This window comes from Gymnoscopelus microlampas (genome assembly GCF_963454915.1).
Source record: "Gymnoscopelus microlampas genome assembly, chromosome: 13".
In the NCBI taxonomy this organism is placed as follows: Eukaryota; Metazoa; Chordata; class Actinopteri; order Myctophiformes; family Myctophidae; genus Gymnoscopelus; species Gymnoscopelus microlampas.
The window spans coordinates 19,911,389-19,937,994 of record NC_139950.1 but is presented as its reverse complement, the minus strand read 5'-3'; the positions used below and the strand labels follow the sequence as shown (position 1 = coordinate 19,937,994).

Genomic DNA, 26,606 nt, shown 5'->3' with positions numbered 1-26,606 from the left:
TGTAAGAGAAACACTAAAGTGTAGTCCTTATTAATTCAGTGGAAAGAGAAAGAACACAGGGTTTCAGCCGTGGTGTCCTCAGGCAACTATGAAAATTCAGAGTTTTCACTGGTTGCTACTGTGATGCTCATTGCTACTGAATATTAATTTGCAGATTTGAATTATTATAGCCATTAAATGCCATCTTGTGCTCAAGACGACTAATGCAAAATGTAGCCGTAACTCTTGCATTATGTATAATATGTAAACTGTCTCCTTATCCAGGAACTGCAAATTAAAAAGCTCCATCTGTCTGAACCCACTTAATGTTCCCATCTCAGAAGTGGATTTGTCAAACAGGCTGGATTCAAAAGTAACTCCATTTTGATATTATGAAAATGGCAAGAAAATTACACTGAAGCAAGCAATACCGAGTACAGTCAAACTACTTAGTGTCAATCTACTTCAGTATAGTACTTTGAATAAAACTGTAAGCAATTTATTCTGGGTCAGTTGATTAGAAGCACCAATTTCAATGACAACATCAAGTTCTCTCAACAGATAGGGTTAAAAGTTCTGTACCTTTAGAGCATTTACAGAGCACAGGTCGGTATTTATGTCAAACAGGAACGCACAGTACAAAGAGCAATGCAAATACAAAAATCACTTTCAAATCAATGCACATTAGAACATACAGAACGCAAAGAAATGGACAAACAGTCAAACAGTCTAACACCTGGGTTTCCCTTCTTCCTTTAAAATGTCTTTGTGAGGTTTTTCCTCTCTCCCCTTTTTCTGATCAGGTCTACACAGCAAATCTTGTACTTATTCATTCATTAATTAATTTCAAAAATGGACAGTACAAGTCTAGTCTGCACTTTGGTTGAGGGACTGGTGTCAAAAAAAATTGAAAGTTGACACCACGTTGAGACAGGAGATTTCAACCTCCAAAGACAGGTCCAGGTAATCTACAGTATACATTCTGTTATATTTGACCTGTGGTCTATTACATTGTTTTATTAAAATACAGTGCCTAGAAAAAATATTTTTTTCCCCTACTAGTTCAGAGTTAATCTCCTATGTTCATTTATTTATTTGTTCATTTATTTATATATATATTCATAAATAATTTCATACATAGATAAATAGATTTTCTGCATGTGGATTACAAATCTTCATAAAAGCTTTGTTCATTAATACAGAAGTGGTTATAAATGCTGAGATGGTTGTGGGTTTGTGGGGGGGGGGGGGGGGGGGGTCTGACCCTGTTGTCCGGTGGAGGCCGAGAGCTTGACGTGCGTGCCGATTGGTGGCGGCCATCGTGAGGCCCCCCTGGCCGCGTCAGTCACCAAGCACACTTGTCTCTAGCTGTGCTGGCAGTCATTCTTGCTGCAGGTGGCCTGACGCTCAATCTGCCAGGTGCCCTCCTCATATGTGCAGTAGCAGATTGTACAGTCATCAATCTTCACCTCTCGTCCGGCGGGGATCACTGCCGTGTCGGCGTAGCAGTTCGGCCCTGCGCGAGGCAAAGCAAGAGTCATGTTATGGTTATAAGACAAAGGAGAAAATAGGGTTTTTGCGAACGCGGAAGGAGGCGCGGAAGGAGGCGTGGAAGGAGGCGCGCCTCCGCCCAAGTGGAGCCTACTATGAAACTCTGCTCGGCTTGTGGCTCTGTCTGTGTGTGTGCAGTATGTGTGCACTGCCTGCACTGCCTGCACTGCCTGCACTGCCTGTGTTCAACCGACAGAGTGCGCCAGAGTGCAGCTACAGTCAAAACACACACACACACACACACACACACACACACACACACACACACACACACAGTCCGTAAATACACAATATTTTCGAGCTGCGTTCGCTTCCAGCGTTCGCGCGTCTTACTTGTATATTTGCTTCAGAAACAAATGCCACTGACCAGAACATCTGGCAATGTTTAAGGAATAATTCTGGTTTGGGGGTAATGTTCTCCCTTTGTTCTTTTTGTGTTCTCCCTTTGTTCTTTTTGGGTGAGAAGGTAGGTTATTGTGTTTGTATCCAGGACATTCATCTAGAATTATTCAACTTGCTTAAGGCCTGTGGGACTAATGTAGATTTAATGTGATGCACTTTGGGAACCATTCTGCATCTACACTGATATTATGGCAGTAAAATTGTTTCTTGAAAATACTAGACTCCCCAGCAAGAAAAGTATAATGCTATATTTCTCTGCCACTTCAGGCCTACCAAGGTCATAGGTCAATGCACAACGCATGTTAGAAGATACAGTACGCAGTTCAAAAATCTGTTGCTCATAGGCTACCAAATGCCACCAAATCACAGACATTGTGATTCTGAAACCATGTGCATTATGGAATCCATTACTGTGAACTCTCTAATGTAATTTCTGTTTCTGTCCTTTGTTATTAAAGACTGGGCCTGAAGAAAAACATAGTTTCTGGATAAATAGCACTTGAACCAATGCACTCACACTGTTGTTCTATTCCGCTAGCTCAATAATTAATCTATTTGTGTGGAACATAAAAAGCAGCGAAGGCTGTTTTGAACTTCAGCTGACTCCAACACTGCTCTGTCATAAAGTATTTGTGACATCTGTGTAAACAAAGGATCAACAAAGGAATCGAGCTAAAACGTAAAAGCTGTTGTGTCTTCCTTCAAACATTCCCATGGCATGTTGGCGCACTTCAGACAACGACAAACGTCAGACAAAGAGTAGGATAAATGGAAGAGACAGGCCCATTTGTTGCCCTTCAATTCATTGTCTTTCAGCTAAAAGGTCTGTGACGTGTGAATGCTCATTCAAGCTCATTGATTGCCACACAAAGTAATTTTTTTAACAAGCAATACACTGGACACAATGTCCCCACTTAAACCCTATATACTTAGTTGACCTTAGGATCCCCCAGAGGTCTATACTTGGTCCCCTCCTTTCCCCCCTAAACTCCATATCTCTTTGCCGGAAATAGTCTAGCTCACAATATGTCACGTTGTGAGCTTTTACATGTGCTATCTTCACCAGATATTCACCTATTTTCACATATTAATGCTCGCCTATTATGACATGCCCAGAATAGGGATGCAAGGGTTCATGTGGTTAAGCCCACTAGAATGTTGCACCTGCCATGGTTTTGGTTGAATACTTTTCTAAAAATTCCTATCAATTTCATAGCACAATAATTGGCCCTCCATCTTTATAAAGGCAAATTCAGAAATTCATGAACACTCAGTATTGCAGTCATACCCGGCTGTCAAATCTTATTTGACAGCATCTATCATTAATACACAGTTCATACACCTCAGACCCCTGACTTGTTTACCCCGTCAATATTATACCAACAACTTTATGAATAATCAAGCATGCCAGATGAAACGTAAAGTTGCTTTGGCTTTGGCATAGTGATCATATTTTCTCTTGGTTTAAATTTGATGTTGGTTCATGCTGGGGATTTGGGACACTTACTGCTGTACTGTATGCTGAGGTAGATGCATGCTGGGGCACAGAAGCCAATGTTTTTCATGCTGGAAAAACATGATACCCTCACCCCTTTTTCAAATTTGACTGTTTAATTCAAACGTTTTAATCCCTAGAAAGTTCATATTAACAACTAAAACACTTTCTAAAGTTTCATAAAAATTATGAATGGTTCCAATCGGAGACATTCTGAGCCTAATTGAAATAGTCTTATGGTCATGGTGTTGAGGAATTCTCAAAAGATGACAGACTAGAAGTGTTGAATTATTACTGGTCGTTTATTGATAAGATGAGCCATGCAAAGCACCGTCCATGGACCTTCACGGGTTAGCTGAACTGGGAGGCCGTCAGCCTCCTTCTTAAATAGCATTGTAACCACTTCACAACCAAGTAGATAATCATGTGCTGTGACCTGAAGCATATCTTATTCCAGGAAGAACATTATCAAGTATTGCAACACATCACACAATGATTACAAAAGATTAAAGTCAGCCTGACATTTATCACTCTCCCATTATATTGCTTCTGTGTTGATGACTGCTTATCTCCCTTTATTCTATACTCGAGCCTCTTCCCTTGCTTCTAACCTTATTTTGATCATGTATGTCATGTTTCCATAACAATAGCAGTGGTGGCCAGTATGTGGTTCCCATTCATCCCCCCTATAGAGATTTCCAAAAATATTTATATCAATCATTTTAAACCTGAACCAAGCCATCCAGGCTCCTGGTGAATCATGACCATAAAACATTTGATTCTGTGTCAAAAAATGTTTGAAAACTGCCACAAAAAAAGGGTATTTATTGAAACCATGAACATTTTGGAGTTAGCTGGTTTCTGCCAGACAGCAGAGATATAATAGAATTAAACATTAAAATATGTTTTACACAGAATCAAATGTTTTATGGTCATGATTCACCAGGAGCCTGGATGGCTTGGTTCCAGGCTTAAAATAATTTATATAAATGAAACCAAATGGCCAGCACTGCTACAGTATGCTCTACTCCTAGACACCCAAATTTCTTATAGAACATATTCTGAAAGCCACCCTTTTTTCTAAAGTAAAATTGTTAAAGCCCCCCTTTAATGTAAACAGGGTTAAGGACCCTTTTTCATGAAGTTGATGCCCCATGCGTTTGAGGCCCAATCCTGGCATGCATAATGCATGCTCCACTGGGGGGTTTATAATAGGAAACAAGGAATAAATGTTAACAGTGGGGCAGTTTTGTGGGCATGAGGACAGCATACATGTTGCTGGGTAAAAGCTTTCATTTATACATCGTTACACGATTGTGTTGCTTGACAGGGAAAACAGATTTTCAAGCTAACAACGCATCACACCAGCTCTGGTCGGCAAGTAACACAGGCGTACAATGGAATATTAATTTGGCCTAAGGCTGACAGCAGAGACCACCCAGGCATCATAGAGCAGCAGTTTCATGCTACGGTAGGTGACCATGCTCCTATCAGGACATGCTGTAAAGTGTCCTGGCTCACTCAGAGATTATCAGAGGTGGAAAGGGTACTCTGCTTTTTTTTACTTAAAGCTGCACTATGGAAATTTCCTGTTCTACCCCGGATTTGAACACTCCTGCACAATTGCTGAATTTCTTTACCACAGCGCTAATAGAGCCTGCCTGCTTGCTCAGGGGAGTCAAACCAGAAACAGGATTGTGTCAAAGGTCGTATCTAACCTACAGTAGACACAGGATGTAAATGTATCAATAGAACAGCAGAGAGACCAAATCCAACCACATCAGTTGTATAAATTATATTGGATTAACACACTCTACCATACAGATTGGACAAAATCACATTTTATCCACTAAACAGACTTAGATAATTCAGATTTTTAGTAAAAGTAGCAATACCACAATGTAGAAAATACTCTGTTACAAGTAAAAGTCCTGTATTCAAACTTGTACTTGAGTAAAAGTACAAATGTAGTGGCATCAAAATATAATTACAATACCAAAAGTAAAAGTACTCATTATTGTCAACATTTGTCAAACTCGCTCACAGCTTGTCGATCTGCTATTTTTGAATAGCCAAAAGTAACTAGTAAAGTTTTCAAATATTGTAGACAGTGGAGTAAAAAGGACAATATTTGCCTCTCAGATATAGTGGAGCACGAAGGGTTGAAAAATGGGCACACCCAAGTAAAGTAAAAGTACCTCAAAGTTGTACTGAAGTACAGTACTTGAGTAACTGCACTTCCACCACTGTGATTATACAGCATTGTTAAGGGCCTTGTGCAGGTCAGCTGTCTCCCCTACTGTCTCTCTCTTTCATTGGATGGGATATTCATGGTTGAGTTATACCTGCACCAGACCTGGCACATTTAATGCAGCTGCTGAGATTTCTGACTGTGCCTGCCTTTGCATATTGGTTGGGTTATTAAATTCATCCATTTCTCGATCGCTTTCAGCAGGTTAATAGAAAGACTCTGAATTGGATCATATTTTGTGTCTCTGATTCCCTCCATTTCTTTAATTCTTATGAACTTTCTCAAAGGGACCTTGAGGACAGACACACTGTACTATTTTATAGTGTTGCCAAATCTATAAATGTAAATATTATTATTCATTAAAAAATCAATTGAAATGTAATTAGCTCTAGTGCCTTAGGCAATAGAATATATGCAGTACATTTAGATAATGTCAAATATACTGTATATTTGTAACAAATGATGTCAAAACCTAGCACAGTATTTGGCTGGACCATAGTATAAAGGGGAGGGCCTCTATTACTTGAAATAGGACTACTAGAACAATACAGTAATAAGAAAATAATGTCAAGCTCCATTTCCATTTTGGTTCTCATTGTTCTGTACGAATAAGTTAGCCAGAAATAAGTACCAAACAATTAGACCTGACAAATTGTATGAATGTGGCTTATGTGAAATGGACAAGTTTAACATTACAAATATAAGTGCAAGAAGTGAAAGTTTCCAGTAGACAGACAAAATCAATTAATATGGCGATCAGAATGAAAAGCAGCTCTCAAAAAATCATTAAAAAGCCAAGCACTGTACATGTCTTTTTTGTTTGTCTTTGTTCTGGTGTAATAAAATCACCTACTAGAAGAACTGCTATCTGGCATCAAAAATGGATCAGATGCAACACATGATGGCAAGCATTAATGTGAACGTCAGAACCATCCGGCGGGCGGGCGGACCTCAGCCATAACCATATAAGGAGTTCCCAATGCAGCTACCCCCAAATATGGAGTGTGTTGTCTAAACCGTTGATCCAACTAATATGCTGATATATGGGCATTCCAATATATGGGCATATAAAAGGGACAAGCACTGACAGATACAGATATCTCCATATATGGGCATACAAGGGACACAGGTAGACAGACAGAAATAGACATCTCCATACATGGGCACAAAAGGCACACATGGTACAACATGTACAGCGAGTACTCTGACAAAGCCCTCAACACACATGGTTACTAATGTTATGTTCTGCTTCTGACCATCCAATGCAACTAGCAGTAACATGGGAGTTAAGACAATGGTGACTAAAACCACACCACACTACAATTGAAGATACCGGTAGCTGGATATCAGCAGAGCTGTTCGATCATGCTCTCTGTAAACAACTACATTTAATGGAACGAGTTCATTTTCTTGTTTTAATTAACTCCATTCTAATTGACACATTCATGCTATCAAAACCACCATCCAACCAAGCTAGATTTCACTTATCTCTGCACTTTGGTCGGATAGCCCTGATATTGGACAAGTACACACACCTTATCCAAGGCTGCTTTTCTCCATAATAATTACAATGTGGAATGTGCAGAAATGCATTTGTGCATGAAAAAACAAACAAATTGAGCAGCACCAGTACACACTGCTTTAATGAAGTCTCGAATCACACTCTGAAGAATTGCCATTTTGTTATTTTAGGAGCCGGTATACTGAATTTCCCTCGGGATCAATAAAGGTCTATCTATATATCTTTCTAGGTAAATTAGCTAGCTAATGAAAAATGTTGTTTAAGTTAGTCACTAGAATTGGCTACGCCATCTTAAGCGCCACCAAACCATGCTAGAAGAGGCATCAAGTACTTGGGCAGACCCATTGGAAAGCTTCTTTGCAGGTAATATGCTTTAGGCAATTGTCCTATCCTACAATCCTATCATTATAATTAATTCTACTACAATCCTACTATCCTATCATACTATCCTTCAATTAAATCCTAGTATACTATCCGATCTCTCTGTAGGTCAGTGGTTTTCAAACTTTTTCATGTCAAGGACCCGCAAATTGATATATATTTGGCCTCTGACCCCACTTTGAGAAACACTGCTCTAGGTCATCCTCGGAAGAGCCCTTCAGCAGCATCTGAATATATTATATCTGGCTAGCTTGCCACTACTTTCCACCCTTGCATATTTCTTTAGTATGTAGCTAGGAGGATGCCCTCATGATTGATGCCTGTGTGTTGGTTCCCATAGCAAAGGTTTGCAGGCTTGGAGCTCCTGGCTGTGTTCGTGACTGGCCAGCCTCATTCTCCTGGCTGCTATCTTCTCATTCACCCTCAGTAGCCCCCATACAGATGCTTGTTGGTAAGTTTGTAACGGGCATTGATATATGCAGGGAGTGAGTGACCTTTCCCTAATTTAAGCTGTTTATTAGCATTTCTGTGAACTCTCACTCAATTAAGACTGCTCTGGGGGGAGAAAGAGGGAGTGACTGACAGGAGCAGTGTCAGGGTTAATCGATTGGCAGGTGTTTCCAATTGTCTAATTGTGCTCTGCTCTAAGGGCATGGTCATCTATTCTATAGAAGTGTTTCAGCCAGCAGATGTATATTAGTGCGTTACAGTGTATTTCTCATTCACCCATTCACACATGACGACAAGCGTGACAGTTAGAACGATCAAACTCTCACATAAAATCACACCGACGGCGGAGGAAACCATGCACCAACCTGCTCATCGCAAGCAGTTAGGGGTTCAATGTCTTGCTCATGGACACTTCGACACACAGACAAAAAAAAAAGGTGCCATATTAGATCAAACTTATCGGTTTCATCTAATTTCAGATATCGAATCCTCTCTACCTCCAAGTGTATTCACAAGGTCAGCAAAGCCACATTTTGACACTGGTCCCTTCCACAGCAGTAGTGTACACTTCTTAGCAGACATAAAGCAAAAATTGAGAAAACATCTGTGAGCCATGGGGAGACCACTTATAGAAGCAGTTCCTGTTTTCTGCTGCGTAGTTTGTTAGCCCCATATAGTACCTCTCCCTCCGCTATGTAGCTCCGAGATGAGGTCCTATATCGTTCTCTGCCGTTCGGCTGAAAAATGTCCGCACATTTGCCACTTTACATGTTTCTTACCCCTTTCTGCACATCCGATCCAAAAAGTGAAAGTATTCTGAAATGATCACAGATGTTTGAAATTTTAACTCACCATAAAATCTAACAAACGAGTTGAAAAAAGCACTTTATTCGCCTCTCTCCTCAGCCGGTTCAATAATATTATGCATTAGAAGATGCAATTCAACATTTGACCAGTAGGGGAATCAGTAATGTTATCTCTATGGGCGCAACTCTTGCGCAATGTCTTAAAAACATGTAACCGGCGGAGGAGAGAGGCGAATAAAGTGCTTTTTTCAACTCGTTTGTTAGATTTTATGGTGAGTTAAAATTTCAAACATCTGTGATCATTTCAGAATACCTTTACTTTTTGGATACGATGTGCAGAAAGGGGTAAGAAACATGTAAAGTGGCAAATGTGCGGACATTTTTCAGCCGAACGGCAGAGAACGATATGGAACCTCATCTCGGAGCTATACAGCGGAGGGTGAGGTTCCGATTGGAGCTACGTAGTTTGTATGACTTACGTTGGAGTGGTTGGTTAACGATGTTGAATACTTGTTGAATACTACACAGTTCAGACATGTTGAAAGTCACATCAAAACGTAAAAAAACGGATGCTACACCCCCTTGCTTCCATAGAATGGAATGAAAGAGAACCGGACGCAGACACTTCGGAAGCATAATGTGTGACCGTGTTTCTATAGAAGCATGCTGAGGGCTCAGCGATATACACACACATACAGTAACACCATAGAGAACGCCAGCAGAGAGAGCGAGCTGGCTCATTTGGTGCAAAGTTATAAAGGACTTTGATTTAAAAGCATAGCAAGCAGGATCGAGGCCCTATATAGACTGGGTGCACCAATAATGGGTGTGTGTGTGTGTGTGTGTGTGTGTGTGTGTGTGTGTGTGTGTGTGTGTGTGTGTGTGTGTGTGTGTGTGTGTGTGTGTGTGTGTGTGTGTGTGTGTGTGTGTGTGTGTGTGTGTGTGTGGTCAATAAAGTGCAGAAGCTTTAATTACAAAACGGTCTCATGTGGCAATAATCCACAGTAGCACTGAGCCTGCTATAGTTTGTATGCGGTTACAGTATATATGTAACAAGCATGTTTCTCCTTAGTGGAGATCGTAAATGGATTGAAGCTGATTTTTTACTTTCCCTAAATTTAAAGTTGCAATCCATGACTTTGAAATGCCCAGGGTTCAAATCCCCTGGTCCCCTGTGCAGTCGCTGAAATTTCTACTGTTGAGCTTTAAGCCTAGGGACAACTCGTTTGAGGAGAGGCTAAATTACATTTTGACTTTAATGCAATAACTCTTGTCAACCAGTAGTGTTCCAACCCGGCCACAGGATCTACATTTCTCAATAGAAAAGCAGGGAGACCACCTTCAACCACCAAAGTTGTGTTATACTGTATTAACATACTGTTACCATACAGATTTTCTTCATTTACACCAAAACACATACCGTACGGAGTGCAGCTTTAATGGACATAGTTGGGGGGTCACTTCCTTCGGTATGTACTAGTTTTCAATAGTTTGCCAATGTCATATAGTGTATACATACAGTACATGACAGTATGATATTAGATAGTATGACTTGATATATAAGACTTAAAGGTAGGCTTCTTCTGTATAACCATTAACCTGTAGTATTGGCTACTGCCTTCTTGGTGGGATTCTGTTGTTATTGTGTAGTAAAAATCCATTCATCTTCCACAACTGGCCAAAAAGAGCCTACTATAAATCATCCATTATCGCTTCGCTTCAGCAGCACATGCAAATATAAACACTGCAGCAATTGCTTCCATGACATCAGGTATAGCATAACAATGGCTGGCTTTCTTAGGCTAACAAGGTCTTGAGCCACACTATTGTGTACTGGAATTAAGATGCTGATAAATGGGGAGTCTTTCCGCTGCAGCCTCAACGTTTCATTGGACAGAGTCACTACCCGAAGGAGCGTGCTGCTGGTACATCAATCAATGTGAACAGTTTGCAGAGGCCTGTCAAAATGTCAGCCCTCACGCATTTATAAGCCTTCAGATGAACATGCACGCTGCCTTATCTGAATAACAACCTACCTTGCAGCCTGGACCACTACTGTCGCTATTGATTCATCATCATTAACAGCATTTAGCAAACTGCCTCAAATAAAATACACATACATCAGGGGCATGCTATGAGACTTAACCCATTAAGACCTGAGGCCGCGTCTAAAAAAATTCAAAATCCTAACAATTTTTCGGGAAAAAATATAAAAAAAACAATTTTCACGATTTTTCAAAAATAGCAGATCTACAAGCTCGTAGCGCGGCACTCGGTGCCGCGCTATGAGCTTGTAGATCTGCTATTTTTGAATAGCCAAAGAAATCTAAAGTGACACAGATGCGTTACAGGTCTTAAAGGGTTAATGGGTAAGTCATTGCATGCTTTATAAAAAAGAAATCGGGGTGGGGGTGCTTCCTCATAACACGGATTAAACAGAAGCCTGTCAACCAGTCAGTCACATTGGCATGGAGCTCATTTCTGCTAATTTATGCATGGATTCATCACTGTGGTGCTTACTCATTGCCATCACCCCATTATTCTGCTTATCATTTGAACGCCCACCTATTCGTCATGGCTTCGTTAATACAATATACAACACTCTCCCCACCCTTCTCTCTTTCTCTGTTGTGGCAGTAAGCCCCCCCCTCCTCCCCCAAGACACATTAGGCTGTAGAGGATGTGTTAATAGTGGCACGGGTGACAAATGGACTGTCCATGTGCCTGAACAGTCGGACCCAAGCTGTCACTACTGCATGTGAGTCGTTGGCATGGGCAACAGCGTGAAGAAGACCATTAGCACCTGTGGCTCTTGGCTTAGTATTAAAGCCTGAGTTATACTTGGTTGCGCATGGTGTCGCATACCGAAATTGGCCAATCTACGAGCCCACAGCATGTTGCAGTGCAACGCGCTGTGAGCTTGTAGATCAGCTATCTTTGGTGTGCGACACTGGCAGGCAACGAAGTATAAATCACCCATAACATTGCGCACAAGACAAGAAGAGCAGAGACACTTCTCTCAGTCATCACGCTCCCACTAATGCAGTCATCCCAACTCGCCTTTAGAGCTTTTTGTCCAATGTAATGGAAACTGAAGAATAATAGACACGACTTGTCTTAATGCAGTTCTTTAGTAAATATGCATTATAAATGACCAGAAAAATAACCTGATCCAGTGGAGATGTTAAGTGGGAGTGCTTTTGAGAGGCAAAACTACTGTACAGGAGCAGTGATTTCTGGCTGTATGAATAATTTCATTCTGAAATGTTGCACCATATGAGACTGGACTTCTAAATCAAAATAGTTGGGGGAAAAAGCAGATTTTGTGTGTTTCAGAAAAGCATCCGTTTGTTTGCAGCATTGTTAATAGCTACATGCTCACCACCCCCTTAAAACCCCAGCTGCATACAAGGTGAATACGATGTCCTTCTGGGTCGCAGAGCTATGATCACTCAGAAACTGCCTTTTTTAAGACACCATATTTCATTAGATCCTCAGTGGGGCATAGTGCTGCTGCCCTGTTGCCAGATGTTCTAAGAGGTGTTTGTTGTTAGTCCATATTGTCCTTAAACCCTATTTGTTAAATCCATTCTAACATTAGTGAGGTTTTTTATTTTTTGCTCATTCTCAGCTCTGTCAAATCTCTGCTATTCACACCCTCCTGTTTTTGAACGCATTCTAAATATTGGCATATATATACTTCACAGTTACAAATTAATGTTGATTGTGCAGTGAATATTTACAAATATGTATAGAAAGAGAAGGAAGTCAAATGTATATTGAACCTCAGCCATTGAGCCATAATTGAGTGAGAGTAATGTTATTTCTGTTGCAAACAATTTCTCCTCTATCATCAAAATGGATTAGAAGAAAGCCAATCGATAGACCAAACCAGCCACAAAATCTCAGTAACTTTCCTTTCACATTAGGATGATGTATAATATGCTCTTAAAAAGCATAACCACATCTCAAAAGGCCATCTATCTATCTATCTATCTATTTATCTATCCATCCATCCATCCAACCACCCACCCATATGGTACATTTCCATCCATATTATTTATTTATATATCTATATATCTATACATCTATATCTATATCTATATCTATATCTATATCTATATATATATATATTTACACACGCACACACGCACACACACACTCACTCACGCACACACACACACAGTATATATCTTACTTCATTTAAATAATTGTCTATGCTTCCTGTCAACCAGGCTACCAAGTGTTATGGTGAAGTGGTTTTGGCTCCAGTTCAGCCTGTTTGTATCACAAGCCCCTCAGATTAGTGTTGACCCTAGTGTCTGAGCGCTACTTGTTTCCTCGTCCGTTGCCAAGGCGATAGCCTATGAGAGACAGGGTCGAGAAGGAGGGGCCACCTTCTGAGGTGCAGAGGAAAGAGACCACTCCTGAATTGATTTTTTTCCCCAAGCAATCTTGGGGGCAGATGTTATGAAAGAACCCTTAGTGAAAGATTTATTCCTTACACGTGTCTTGAAGATAAATGTCATGTAACTGAATCCCTAAGTTGCTCAGAGAAAAGTGACATGATGAAAATGATGATGAAATTATGACATATTTAGGGGGGATTGCATACAGAATTATTATTTTAAATAATACAATAAATAAGAATATAAATCCATACATATTTCCATGGTCCAAGTTTTCATTTTGTCTTTTTTTGTGCGAAAATTGTGAACTGTACTGTATATTTCTGCAGTATGGGTCAAGAGGACATTTCTTCAGACATGTGTATTGCCCGTATTTTACATGTAATGTTTAATCAGACTGTATGAATGTGAGCAGTGGTAGGAAACCTTAAAACGGGAATGAAACTATTTAATTGCAACATATTACACTCATTCACGTTAATGAGTAAAAAATGATGAGAACCTGTTTTCATTTCATGGAGCTGCTATTCACAGCTGTTCTTTGATATTCATGAACAACTGTCTGGGGTGGGTGTTAGCGATAGCTCTCACTTTCATCTTCCTCCCCTGGCCCTTCCTCAAGTGTCTGCTCGCATACGCCCTGAACAACATGTGTGAAACAGGGTGCTCCGCCATGAGCGGTAATTCAGAAAGCCTGAAAAAGGCCATGATAATGTGTCTGTGCATAATTGATGAACTTATCAAACTCCATAACTCTGAAATAGTGCAATATGTTTTATAACGATATTGTGAGGGAAATCATGAAACAGAATGCACAGTTAATTGTGGGGGCTGATTTATACAGATGTTGCATGACTGTGTCGCTCAACAAAAATAATCAAGATTTTCAGCTGAAATACTGTACATGCCGCATTGCGAGACGTGTCAGCTGGAAAATGGTTACTTTGGTCGAGTGATGCGGCCGTGTAACAAAGTATAAATTAAGTTTATAGATAACGCTAAGAGCCCAAACCAAACTTACTTATTATCTTCAACACTTAAAGTGTCTATTGATTTGAGCTTGGCTGATATGATAAGCCCCAAAATAAACTCCATGATAGAATCTCATCTCTCGTTCTATTTCTACCGCGGTAGCCATTAGCAGCATGGGAAGGCTGAGGCGACTTTGATGTCACACTTCAGATGCATCAAAGTTCTCTAGAGGTCTTAACATCTGTCTGCCCTTCACACAGCATCTGTAGGCAAGTCAGACAAACAACAACATTACAGGCAAAACTCCTCTGCATTTATTTGTCAAAATCCATAGTCCATCACAGAACTGCAGCTATTAACATTGATGTGCTGTCCAGTATTGATAGGTGAACGCTCAATGGTGATGTGGCGGATTCTGACACTTTGAGATCAATGTATGAGTGTCAGTCTCTCAGCGTGAGTTATCGCGGTAAAATTAAACACAAAGTGAAATTCAACATACACTTTAATCTATTCTATTTTGACAAGGTCGCGAAACCACTGTGGCGATAATAGCTCAGACTCCAGACAATTCAATGCCATCGAGATAAAAAATATGAAGATATTACCACAAACGGTTTCCATATCACAGTAAATATCAGTTTACTGTACGTGACTGGAAATATGTGAGAGCAAAACCTTGAAACTGGAATGTCATGAAAATGGCTGCACATTCTTCCATTGCTCCCCCTCACAATATTTTAGGTGTGTAATGTGTAAAAAGCAATAACAAAAATAGTTGAACAATAACTCCATGGATTGGAAATACTGTAGGCTAATCCAGTGATACTAGTATTTCTTCACTGTGGTCCCCTTTTTATCCTTTTTTTAAATACATATGAACCCTACTCAACAAATGGTAATGTGTGGTAATCTTATGGTAATAAGAACTAATGCCATAGAGCCTTGATTCATTTTAAAACCACAAATCCCTATTGCCTGAATAAGCACATGGATTTGTTGGGATGTTTGAATATACATGCACACTCTCTTTCAGTCTGTCACATAGGACCCTTACTGTTCCTGATATATGTGAATGACATGTCGTCAGCCTGCGACTGCAACCTGTTCCTGTTCGCAGATGACTCGGCCCTGCTAGTCTCGGACAGGGACAGGCTGCAGGTTGAGAAAACTCTCAGCTCTGAACTCAACAAGATCTGCATCTGGCTCTCCGACAACAAGCTCTCATTACACCTGGGCAAAACGGAATGCATCCTCTTTGGGTCCACTCCTAACCTCAGAAAGGCAGAGAGCTTCACGATCAAAGCGGGTGATGATATCATCAAAAGAAAAAACGAAATTACCTACCTGGGCTCTATCTTGGAGGCTGACCTCTCTGGTGACAAAAATGCTGAAAAAACGATCAAAACGGTCCACAAAAAAACACGCTATTTGCGGAGTATTGATCGCAAAGTCAGTAAGAAGACTCTGAAGACTCTTGCAGTGGCCCTCATACAAGGTCATTACGATTATGCATGTACTTCATGGTATCACAACACCACCAAGGCCTTAAAAACAAGGCTCCAAACATCCCAAAACAAACTTGTAAGGCTACTTCTTGGCCTCAACTACAAAATCCATCTAACCCCTGATCATTTTGATAGGATTGGATGGCTTAGGGTTGCGGACAGAGTACAGCAACTTGCTATGGGCCTGGTCTTCAAGATATATCACAACATTGGGATCCCCCTGTATTTGTCAAAATACTTCCAAAATGTTAATGATATCCACGATCACAATACCAGAGGCAGCTCCACAAACCTTGTCCAACCCTTTTTTGGCTCAACAAAGGGAAGTAACTCGTTCTCATGCTATTCATCAAAAATGTGGAACGCCCTACCAAAAGGAGTAAAGGAGTGTAAAACCCTACTCTCTTTCAAAACAGCCCTAAAGATACACCTTCAGGAGGCTGCAATTGGGAAATGGCCCCTGTCTAAGTCCTAACCTAACCTACCCCCTACCCCCCCCCCCCTCTCTCCTTCTCCTTTTGTACATATTTCTCACTCTTCATACCAGTAACCTGTAAACTGATTGTATGACATTCTATAGTAGTTGTGTATATCTGTCTGTCTCTTATATGTCATCATGATTTGTGTGCATGGGGAACTCATTTGAAACAAGCTCTGTGCTTTTATGAGTCTTCCAGTTTAGTAGACCTTGTATTGTGAATTTGTACTTCCATGTACTGTTGTTCTCATGTCTTACTAAATAAAGTACATCAATCAATCAATCAATCAACATCTCCACTTGTGCACATTGATGTCTCCCCATATCTGTCTGTTTCAGATTGATGTGCCTGTAAATATAACCCAGCAAATCCACTGGGCATTCCACAGGGAAGATATGGAGTGCTGCCAAAACTCTCCACAAAGCACTCGGTAATCTCTTGGTGAGCACTTGGTAATTTCACTAAGTGAACAAAAGGCCATGTGTTTCCCCTTGATGTTTGCAGGCAGCCAGATATTGATATAGTGAATGTGGAGTAACACCTGGTTGACTTTTCCTGTCATTTAGTTTCTATTTTCCAATTTAGCTTTTCTGCTGTCATCTCTATTACTTAGTTTGCTCTCTGTTTGTTTCTCTGAGGTGACACGTTTGTGTAAACCACCTGGGATTATTTTTTTGCGACAGTAGTTAAGCAACCATATGGGATCTAAAAACGTTGCCATGTTTAGTGAGAGAAATAAGGAACCTGATATAATATGACTGTGTCCTATGTTTGTTCTATGGAATTTTGTTTTCATTACCTTTTTCTTGGTGTTTAATATTGTATGTGTAAATAAACAAACTTGCTTACAACAAACAAAATGTAAGCTACTTATTAGTGTTTTTGAGTAATGGGAGTTCGGGCCATGGGATCTATCGTCGCCATGGTTACAGCAGTCGCCACGATTACAGCAGTCGCCATGGTTACAGCCCCGCAAGCTATGGGATGATCAAACTGCTCATGCGTGGAATTACTGCACGCTGCCGAGTGGCCACTGCCACACAGAGAATGCTGCAAACTTATAAAGGACTTTAATTTACGGCCCGTGTCCACACACACTGCGTTTTATGAGCAGGAGGGTGCTTTGGATATCATCTTCATGGCACTATCACGCAGATTCACACGTGCAATGTTCTAATCCAGGTTGCGTTACCACACATAGCTTCGTTCAAACAGCTTAAACATCAACTTCTCATGGTTGTGGGAGCGACAGATCCGCGGCCGTGTGTGTGTGTTTATGTGAGTTTGTGTGTGTATATTTCATGATGCAACTTCAGTAAGTTGAAGCACTTGATACAGTTACAGAGTTATAGTAATACACTCCTTCTGTAAGTCGCCTATCAAGTGCATCTAGATGTGGAGATGTGTGCAGTCAGGGATGAAGCAGAGTATCTTGACTTCCTCCAAGTGTGAAGATGTGAGTGTGCGTGTGCTTGTATGTGTGTGTGTGTGTGTGTGTGTGTGTGTGTGTGTGCGTGCGTGCGTGCGTGCGTGCGTGCGTGCGCTGGCGGTCCACGACACGGCGGCGGTTCCGCGGCTGTGTGTGGTCGTCGGTTCTCCTCAGGGGCCGGACCAATTGATCTGAATTTGCACACTGCCATTGACCATTACCATCTGAATGCAACTGCGAAGCCCGTTTTTCGATATCACAAAATCTCAGCTGTTTATTAGCGTTTTTGTGTTCGCTGGCTCCCGGGTTGCCAGATCCTGTGCGCATATCCCCCCACGGGTATGGTCTAGTTCAGGTAAGTTCTGTAAAGTTTTAATGACTTTGGAGAAAATGTAAACAAACGAGAAATCAAACAGTGTAAAAGTGATTTGTTTATACACCGTATCGGTGAAGCTGTAAACAGTACATTTTGTGTGTGTCTGTGTGAATGTGAAGCAACCTCCCCTGGGTAAATAAAGCTAAAATGTTACTTGGCGCTCACTGTATGTTTGCCATATTTGAGTCTAGCAGCTGACTAATGACCACAGTGTTGTCTCAGCAAGATGTTTCATGTTTTGCAATTTTGCATCAAAATGAATTATTCATGCAAAATTATATTACCATTTATATTGTAACAAACAGCCCCACATTACTTTAAAGGGATGGTACAGTGAAATCCATGTTGTAACTAGTGACGTAACGATGCATCACGAGACTGTTAAAAATCAATTCAAATGTGTGACGATAACAAAATGTTAAATGTACTTCATCTAGTTTTGCTTGTTCACACTTGCTGTATGTATAAATTTGCCTTTAGCAGTGATGTTGTGAACACAGCAGTGCACTGTGTGTGCAGTTTATATGTCAGTGAATAAAATGCTCCTACTGATAGATGATCGCTGTAATTACCAGATAACTACTACAGGTGTTGCCAAAAAGACTAAACAAATCAACACATCACGACACGTTGTGAGCTTGTAGATATGCTATTTTGACACATGACACTGTCATACGACAGACAGAGTACCCACCTTTTAGATTTTTCTTGTTGTTGTATACTGTATATGTTTACTATTAATCATTTCAGTATCATTATTATTATTATTATGCTGCTACAATGTCTTTATTTTTCTCTATGTGCCTGCACACAAGACGTGACAATAAAGAAATCTTGAGCCTGTAAACTGCAAGTTAAAATTCAAGATTGACATGCAGCACGTGTACGGAACAATTTTTCCAGGCATACTGATATCATGCACAGATTCACAGTAATTGTAGATAACATAAATGGCATAGTGACTTTCAAAAGTTTGAAGTACCTACTGTATACCAAGCAACTTTACAGTCTCGTTACTCTCTCTTTAAGAATTGTGAGTGATGTTTAAAATGTAGGCTTACATCTACAACTAATGCATACACTGCATACACTTTTGTACACACATTCTTTGGAGACAGTGGCAATATCTGCAAATGGCTAGAAGTCTAAATGTGACTGGTATGGTCCTTTGAGGCTCCAAGTTGTAGATACTGTAAATAATGCAAGTCATCATTCTTTTTGCTGAAGGAGGCAATGTTGCTGACATTGCCATGTCGCATTAGAGTCACACCAAGAAAATAAGGGGACATAATCTAGGACATGCTGTCTGAAATCATCAGAAACAACTTTAGATAATCTACTCTGAACCAGAAACTTCCCCGTAGATGAGGCAATGTCTTAAAAAAACAATGGGATCTTATCCACCCCTAGGATAATGCTGAACCTACTGTATCTGCACCCAGGCCAACGTATCAGACGGTAGCAATGAATTTAAAACATACAGTATGCTTTAATCACTTATCTATAATATGTCATAATAATGTCATGCAGTAGATAGCATCACAATGCACAAGTCAAGGTACAAGCTTGCAGAAGTTAATTATATATGATATCAACTATCCACCAGAAGGCTTGACTGATGCTGAATGTTTAGGCAATATTGTCCATAAGCACCTATTTAAATACCATGTTTGATAGATCATGGTATTTATCACTCCGACACCAGTAGTAATAAAGTTAGCCAGCCGCTATCATAAATATAAGAGAAGAGAAGATAAGAGAAGATAAGATGCATTGATCCCCAGAGGGAAAATCAGGTGTCAGACTCAGGTGTTAATAAAGTGCAGAGGTGTGAGGATGAGTACAAACTTCTTTTGTTAAATCTGGTAACCATACATCTTTGAAGGACATTAACAAATCATTGCAATTCATTTGTTACAAAGGCACGAGTTTGTCACTGGATGGTGACAAAAAACATTTCCAGTGCTCGAGGTTTGTGGTCAAGGTTTGTGCTCGTCGTGGAACACTGTCAAGGACCATACCGGGGGCTTGCAGTCCCCTAGCTTAAATCAATGCAGCTGCATGCACCGTAGCTGCACACTGAGGGTTTGACGTAAACCAAGATCACTCACCGCTCTTGCAGATTGGACAACACTGATCGGGCTCATACTCTGGGTTCACACACTCGGTCTGCGGGCAGGCTGCCACTGAACACAGAACCTCACCAGTGGGCTCACAGCGGCACTTCTCACATGGTGACACCTGGAGAGCGAGACAGAGATACTAATCAACACCACCGCATACTGCGCAGACACACACAAAACCCTGTCTTTTCTACTTAATTAATTTTCTCCCTATCTCGCTCCCCTCCTCTTTGTTTCTGTCGGTCTTCCTGTTTGCCTGTCTGTCCCTATCACGCAATCCCTATTCTCTATCTTTCCCCCCCACATACACACATGCACTAATGCTGCACGCACGCACACACCTGTCGTCGTGGCTAGTTAACGAAAGTGTGCACTCATTGTGAGACCTGCATCCTCAGGGGAGGGCCCATCCGACAAGACTTTATTGGAAATGAATGGTTCATTTTAGGGGGAGCCAAGTCGGGGAATGAACTTCAGTATACAATCAAGGGAAATGGGGAAATCAATAGGGGATGGGAAACGAACGAAAGATGCCTCCAATTTTGCCTGCTCGTGAACAGAGTACACAATTGCTTGGTTAACTGAGCTTTACGCGTCTTATGAACGGAGCCAGTGTGGGACAGAGTCATGAGCTGATGATGATAACAGCCCCTGATTACTCCCCTCATCTGGCTTTTATATTTCTCTGCTGAAAGCCTCACTTCTTGCGGCCACTTTTAGGCGAGATGTTCTGTGGTTGTCGATTGCCACTGTGAAAGATGGAGCACTGCAGCAGTCAGTCGAACGGCCTGAAATGCTGCAATCAACCATAAAGCCCCCTGCCTGTTTCTATGTGTCACACACACACACACACACACACACACACACACACACACACACACACACACACACACACACACACACACACACACACACACACACACACGTTTGTATTACTATACTTGTGAGGACATTTTAGGATGTCATTGAAAATAGTCACAAAAATAGCCACACAACGAAATCTGATCTACAAGCTCACAACTTTATAAAATAGGGAATACTATAACCCCAACCCCTAAACCTAACCTAAGCCTAAGCCTAACTCTAACCCCAATAAGCCTAACTCTAAAAATATTTTTTCAACCACAAAAATAAATACAAATCTTGTGAGGACCAGGAAAGTCCTCACTAAGTTTGTTTCTTAATGTATACTATATACTTGTGGAGACATTTAGCCCTCATAAGTAAAGCAATTCAAGCACACGCACACGCACACGCACATGCACACGCACACGCACACGCACACGCACACACACACACACACACACACACACACACACACACACACACTCCACCATCTTCTTCTGTGTTACGCATGCTCTAGTCTCGCGTAGCCATCTCTGAATGCTACATAGAGTATGGAACTCCACCTCCGGAAATCCGAGGCAGGAAGCTGTCATCTGTTTGTCATTTCCGTTCACGAAAATATATCTTAAAATATCTTTACATTTTATTTGTTTTATTTCCATTTCTGCCAAGCAGCAAGCTATATATGCTTAGATGATTTATATTAGGATAAATTTGCTCGACTGTACAGACGAAGTGGGGAGGAGGCGTCACATCCGCTTTATCGCTGGATCTGATCATTTTCAGAGCTTCTATGTATGCTGTGGAAAATTATTTCATCCTTGGGGACAAATAAACTATCTTCTGTGAGTAGTCTGAGTACAACTGTATGTACTGTAGATTTCCCTTAGGACGCATGTTTATTTGACCGACATTACAGTAAATCCATAATCTCCTGACCTGGTTTGAGAGCCTCAGAAACATAGATAGAAGCATTAGACACTGCTAAATGCAATACCTTTGTGATAGACACAAAGCAAAGCTTGTGGGGTGACCCTAAAAAAAAGAGCCCAAAAGAAAGGTAAGCCCAGGGAAGCTCTCTTTCTGTCTGTTTCTCTCTCACACTCACTCTGTCTATTTTTCTCACCACACACGCACACGCACACGCGCACACGCACACGCACACACACACACACACACACAAACAAACACACACCCACAAAAGCACACGCACACTCACATCTTCACACTTGGAGGAAGTCAAGATACTCTGCTTCATCCCTGACTGCACACATCTCCACATCTAGATGCACTTGATATAGGCGACTTACAGAAAGAGTGTATTACAATAACTCTGTAACTGTATCAAGTGCTTCAACTTACTGAAAACACCCCTTTGAAGTTGCATTATGAAATATAGCTCCTGGTCATGCTCAAGCTTTGTGTGTGGAAAAAATATATACAAGTGCTGACCTTTGCCATTATAAATCTGGCTGCCTGCTTGCTTCTCTGCTGCATGGCTAGAGAACTAGTTTCTGTGTAGTGCCTTTGACAAACTCCATTAAAGCCTGGGCAATGTTCTGTCAGCAGTTCCTTAAGACCTGAGTCTGAGCATGTCAGAAATGTGACTGACTGCAGTTTAACAGGCTCACCTTAAACTCCTCTAGTGAGGCGTAGATCTTGCCCCGAAACTCACAGTAATTCTTCTTCTCTTTGCACTGAGGACAACAGTGGCTGGTGTCCACCTTGATGCAGCGAGGGTGAACCCTGGGACAATCCGGCTTGCTGCACAGTGGACCCTCGTCTGTGCACAGACATGGGCACGTGGACGGCCCCGGGGTGAACTGCTCGCCGATTGCAAACACGAAGCCACTCTCATCCATGCAACCCTTCCCCCTGTAATCCGGGTAGGCATACTCGTCGATGGCGTCAAGGGAGAGGTTGACTTCACTGGTGGGGCCCTCGTCTATTTGATTCAGACCATACTGTACACTCCATAGCTCCTGTGACTTCTCTCCCTTTGAGCCCCGCTTCTGGGAACTCGAATTCGTCCGCGCCCGGCCGGCGGCAGTTCTGTTGGCGTCTCCGTCTCGGCCGGCCTCCAGGCCCAGAGCGTTGAGTTCCACCAGGCGCTGCTGTGTGCTGGATCCCAGTGGCCCGTCAGAGGCCTGCTTGTCCTGCTGTTTTTCCGCCCTGCTCTGGGTCAGGACCCTCTCGAGACGTTCCCGGCTCGCCGGCAAGGGTGCTATGGGATTACACTGAGCACCGGTCATCAGGAACCAAAGGACAAAGAAGGCTTCTGCTGCCATGGCAACGGGGTGTAGCATACCTCCCCACCACCAGCGAGGTGGGATGACACCTCGCTAACACACTTCACATCCCAGGTGTGAGTCAGTCCATCTGTAAAGAAGAGAATTGGTCCACAGTTATAAAGCTTTTTGTCACATTTAGCCTTGCTGACATCAGTGCTGTGCCTCAGTTGACCCTCTGCAGCGGTGCAAAGGATTTGGATGACTTTCGTGGCTCCTATGCTGTCAAGCTGACACCCAACAGTGCCTGATGCAAGCTTGTATAGGATCAGTGAATTGGACCGTCACAATTGGAAGTATTCATACAGCCCTGTCAGGAAATCAATACAGCCTTATACTATAATACTTCTTGGCCTCAATCGCTTCCAGCAGTGACAGAGTGAGAGGAAAATGGCAAGAAAGGATGTGAATCTGACACTCTCGCACTCTCAGAACAATACAAAGAACAAAGATCAATGGTTGCTTTTTAAAATGAATTGCAGTGAACTGTGCAAAAGGAGAAATTGATTTGAAAATGAAGCCTAATTCTTCCCTGGAAGGATGCATTTTCTATTCTCAGAGGAGAGAGCCCTATCAATTTCATAAAAAAAAGTCAGACCTGCTCCAGCTGCACATGCAAGCCATAGTTGTCTAAAAAACATATTCAAAAATTAGAAAAAGTGATCCTCGGAGCACAGGTCTCCGCCAGGTCAGTATTGTGGCCGCCTGGTGGCGCTATAATAGGCCAATGTGAAAAGGGTGCCATTTCTTCCTAGGCCTTTCACAGCAATCGGACACTGCATTCATGATTTGAGAAAAAAAAATGTTTTTCTAAATTAGACCTGATGGTGGCGCTATAACAGGCCAAACTTTGGAAGCCAATGTTAGCCAACTAGGATGGAATATGAAATATCGGACACGTCCATCTTGAACACATGACAATAGAGATACTGTGAATTCTGAAGTAGTAATAGTAAAAAAAATGTTTTACAAAAGTCAGCCTCCAGGTGGCTCTAAAAGGCAGATGTGAAAAATGCAGGGCAATGATTTTTGCTTGGCCTCTAGGGAGTGTGTGTGCAAAGTTTCACACAGATCGGTGCAGTTATAGGTAAAAACACAAATCTGCCTTTTATAGCGCCACCATGAGGCTGATTTGAAAATTCAAGTGTCATTTCTTCCTCTAAATAAATCAAAATCGGCCTCCTGGTGCCGCTATAACAGGCCAATCTGAAAGATTCGGGGCAGAGGTTCGGCTTTGGCATCCAGGGAGTGTGTGTGCACAGTTTCGCAGCGACCGGGCCAACAGTGGGCAGATTAGCTGCTCACAGACAGACGGACACACGGACACACGGACACACGGGGACGGACGGGGACGGACGGGTGCAAAACATAGTCTTGACCATACCTTTCGCCCTGGCGGAAACAATAAGATAATTCAGAGATTTTCCCTTAATTAATTAATGTATGATTTAATTCATGTTTGTTTTGACTAATTTGATTTAATGCAACATCTTGAATTCAAGTGCCTGCTATGATGCCCCTCTGTATTCTGTGGTATACTTCCATTCATTTTCTTAGCACAGAATGCTGAATCTGTTAACTGGGCCTCTCTTGGAAACTCCACTTTGACACTGACATTTATAGCTTTGATTCAAGGAAGGTGAGATTACTTTGTATTGACTGGCTCAACAATTAGCTGTAAAGTCCTCTCTGGCCGTATTTAAGAGCAGTCTATGCAGTATTGATTCATTTGTCAACCATAGTGGACAGGACTACTTTCTCGTAGACAGAACAAGGAGCACTGGACAGAGACAGCTTCCTAACCCAAGAGCTGCTCGAACAAAAGCAATCACGTTAATTAAGAATAGGCAAAATCAGAATTTTCCATTCGTAACATGGAATTGGTTGTGATGATAATGAGTAGAAAGGATATCAACAACAAAAACAACTCTATTTGCAGCTTTTGAGCAATACAAATGTAGCCAGACAACAAGACAAACTCAAAAGATTAATTCTTTCCTCCTCTGAGAATGAAGTGAAAGTTTTGCTATTCATGAATTCATATACATCCACTGGGAGAGGGAAGAAATTGACTTATGGCAGACCAATCGCATTTGAGCTGTGTTTTAGCTGAATTGCCACGTTAGAGACAGGATCCTTGGAGCTGGGGTGGTACTGAGAAGAGGAAGAATGAGGTGCATACCGATGGTGTTGCAGCTGGGGGGGGGGGGGGGGGGCTGACAGGGAAAGAGACAGAGAAACAGAGAGACAGATTAAGAGAGAGAGAGAGAGAGAGAGAGAGAGAGAGAGAGAGAGAGAGAGAGAGAGAGAGAGAGAGAGAGAAACAGAATGAGAGGAACGTAGTGAAAGCAAGAGACAGATGAGCAGGGGTAGAGAAAGACTCAGCGTGTGTGTGTGTGTGTGTGTGTGTGTGTGTGTGTGTGTGTGTGTGTGTGTGTGTGTGTGTGTGTGTGTGAGAGAGAGAGAGAGAGAGGGAGTGGGGAGACAGACGGATAGAGCCAAAGTCTCATTAGCGAAAGGGCCTCATTTGCCTTTTTGCCCAGCCTCACCTCATCCACCTTAACAGCTGTTACTGGCTGTTATGCTGATATTGCTGCTGCCTGTGCTGTCTCTCTACAGGACCGGGGCTCTGTGTACTGTATGTCTACAGAGCTGAAACAGCCCACAGCTGCTGCTTAATGCTAATCCAAATGTTTACCTTTTATATTTTATACCACCGTAACACTACATCACCGTTTAATGCCAAAAGCGCTCCTGAAACAATGACACGTTTGTCAGTGTACCAAAGCCCTGCAACCTTTATTGTAGCTACAAAAGTAAAATCCTCATTGTCCAATTAGCTCTAATTTAACCAATTTTCCATTTCCATTTTTTGTACAATCTGTGTTATAAATGGATAAATTAACACTGAGGATTTGACTGCGTACTTGAAGGCAAATTGATTGCTACATCTAATCCCTGCTAATACTGAATACACCCACATGCCATCTTGCTGATTATCAGATTACATCTTAATCAACGGTAACAATCCCAAAGTACTTAACCATTTAAACCCCTATACCAAAAACAGCAGATCTACAAGCTCACAATGTGTCGCAACGTGACACATTGTGAGCTTGTAGATCTGCTATTTTCAGCGAATGTCTACCCAGAATAGGGATGCTGGGGTTAGAGTGGTTAAACACTGTCTGCAACATCCCATGTTCAAGCCTTTGATTTCTAAAGTCTCTTACAAGCATTTTAGATCAACTATGCACTTGTGTTACAATTAAAACAATATTTTAAATAATTGACTAAGTCTTAGCCTTATTGCACATTGTTGCTGTCAGGCAGAAACCT

General features: G+C 41.6%; 1 protein-coding gene across 1 annotated transcript; it reads right to left on the bottom strand.

Annotated features, from left to right (window-relative positions):
• Window positions 1-1,343: 1,343 nt before the first annotated feature.
• Window positions 1,344-23,285, bottom strand: vwc2 (von Willebrand factor C domain containing 2; the record flags this gene model as incomplete). Its single annotated transcript, XM_084076612.1, has 3 exons — window positions 1,344-1,495; window positions 20,122-20,251; window positions 22,611-23,285. 3 exons carry the CDS (start codon window positions 23,283-23,285, stop codon window positions 1,344-1,346), a joined length of 957 nt encoding a protein of 318 aa, XP_083932738.1.
• Between the last annotated feature and the right edge of the window lie 3,321 nt (window positions 23,286-26,606).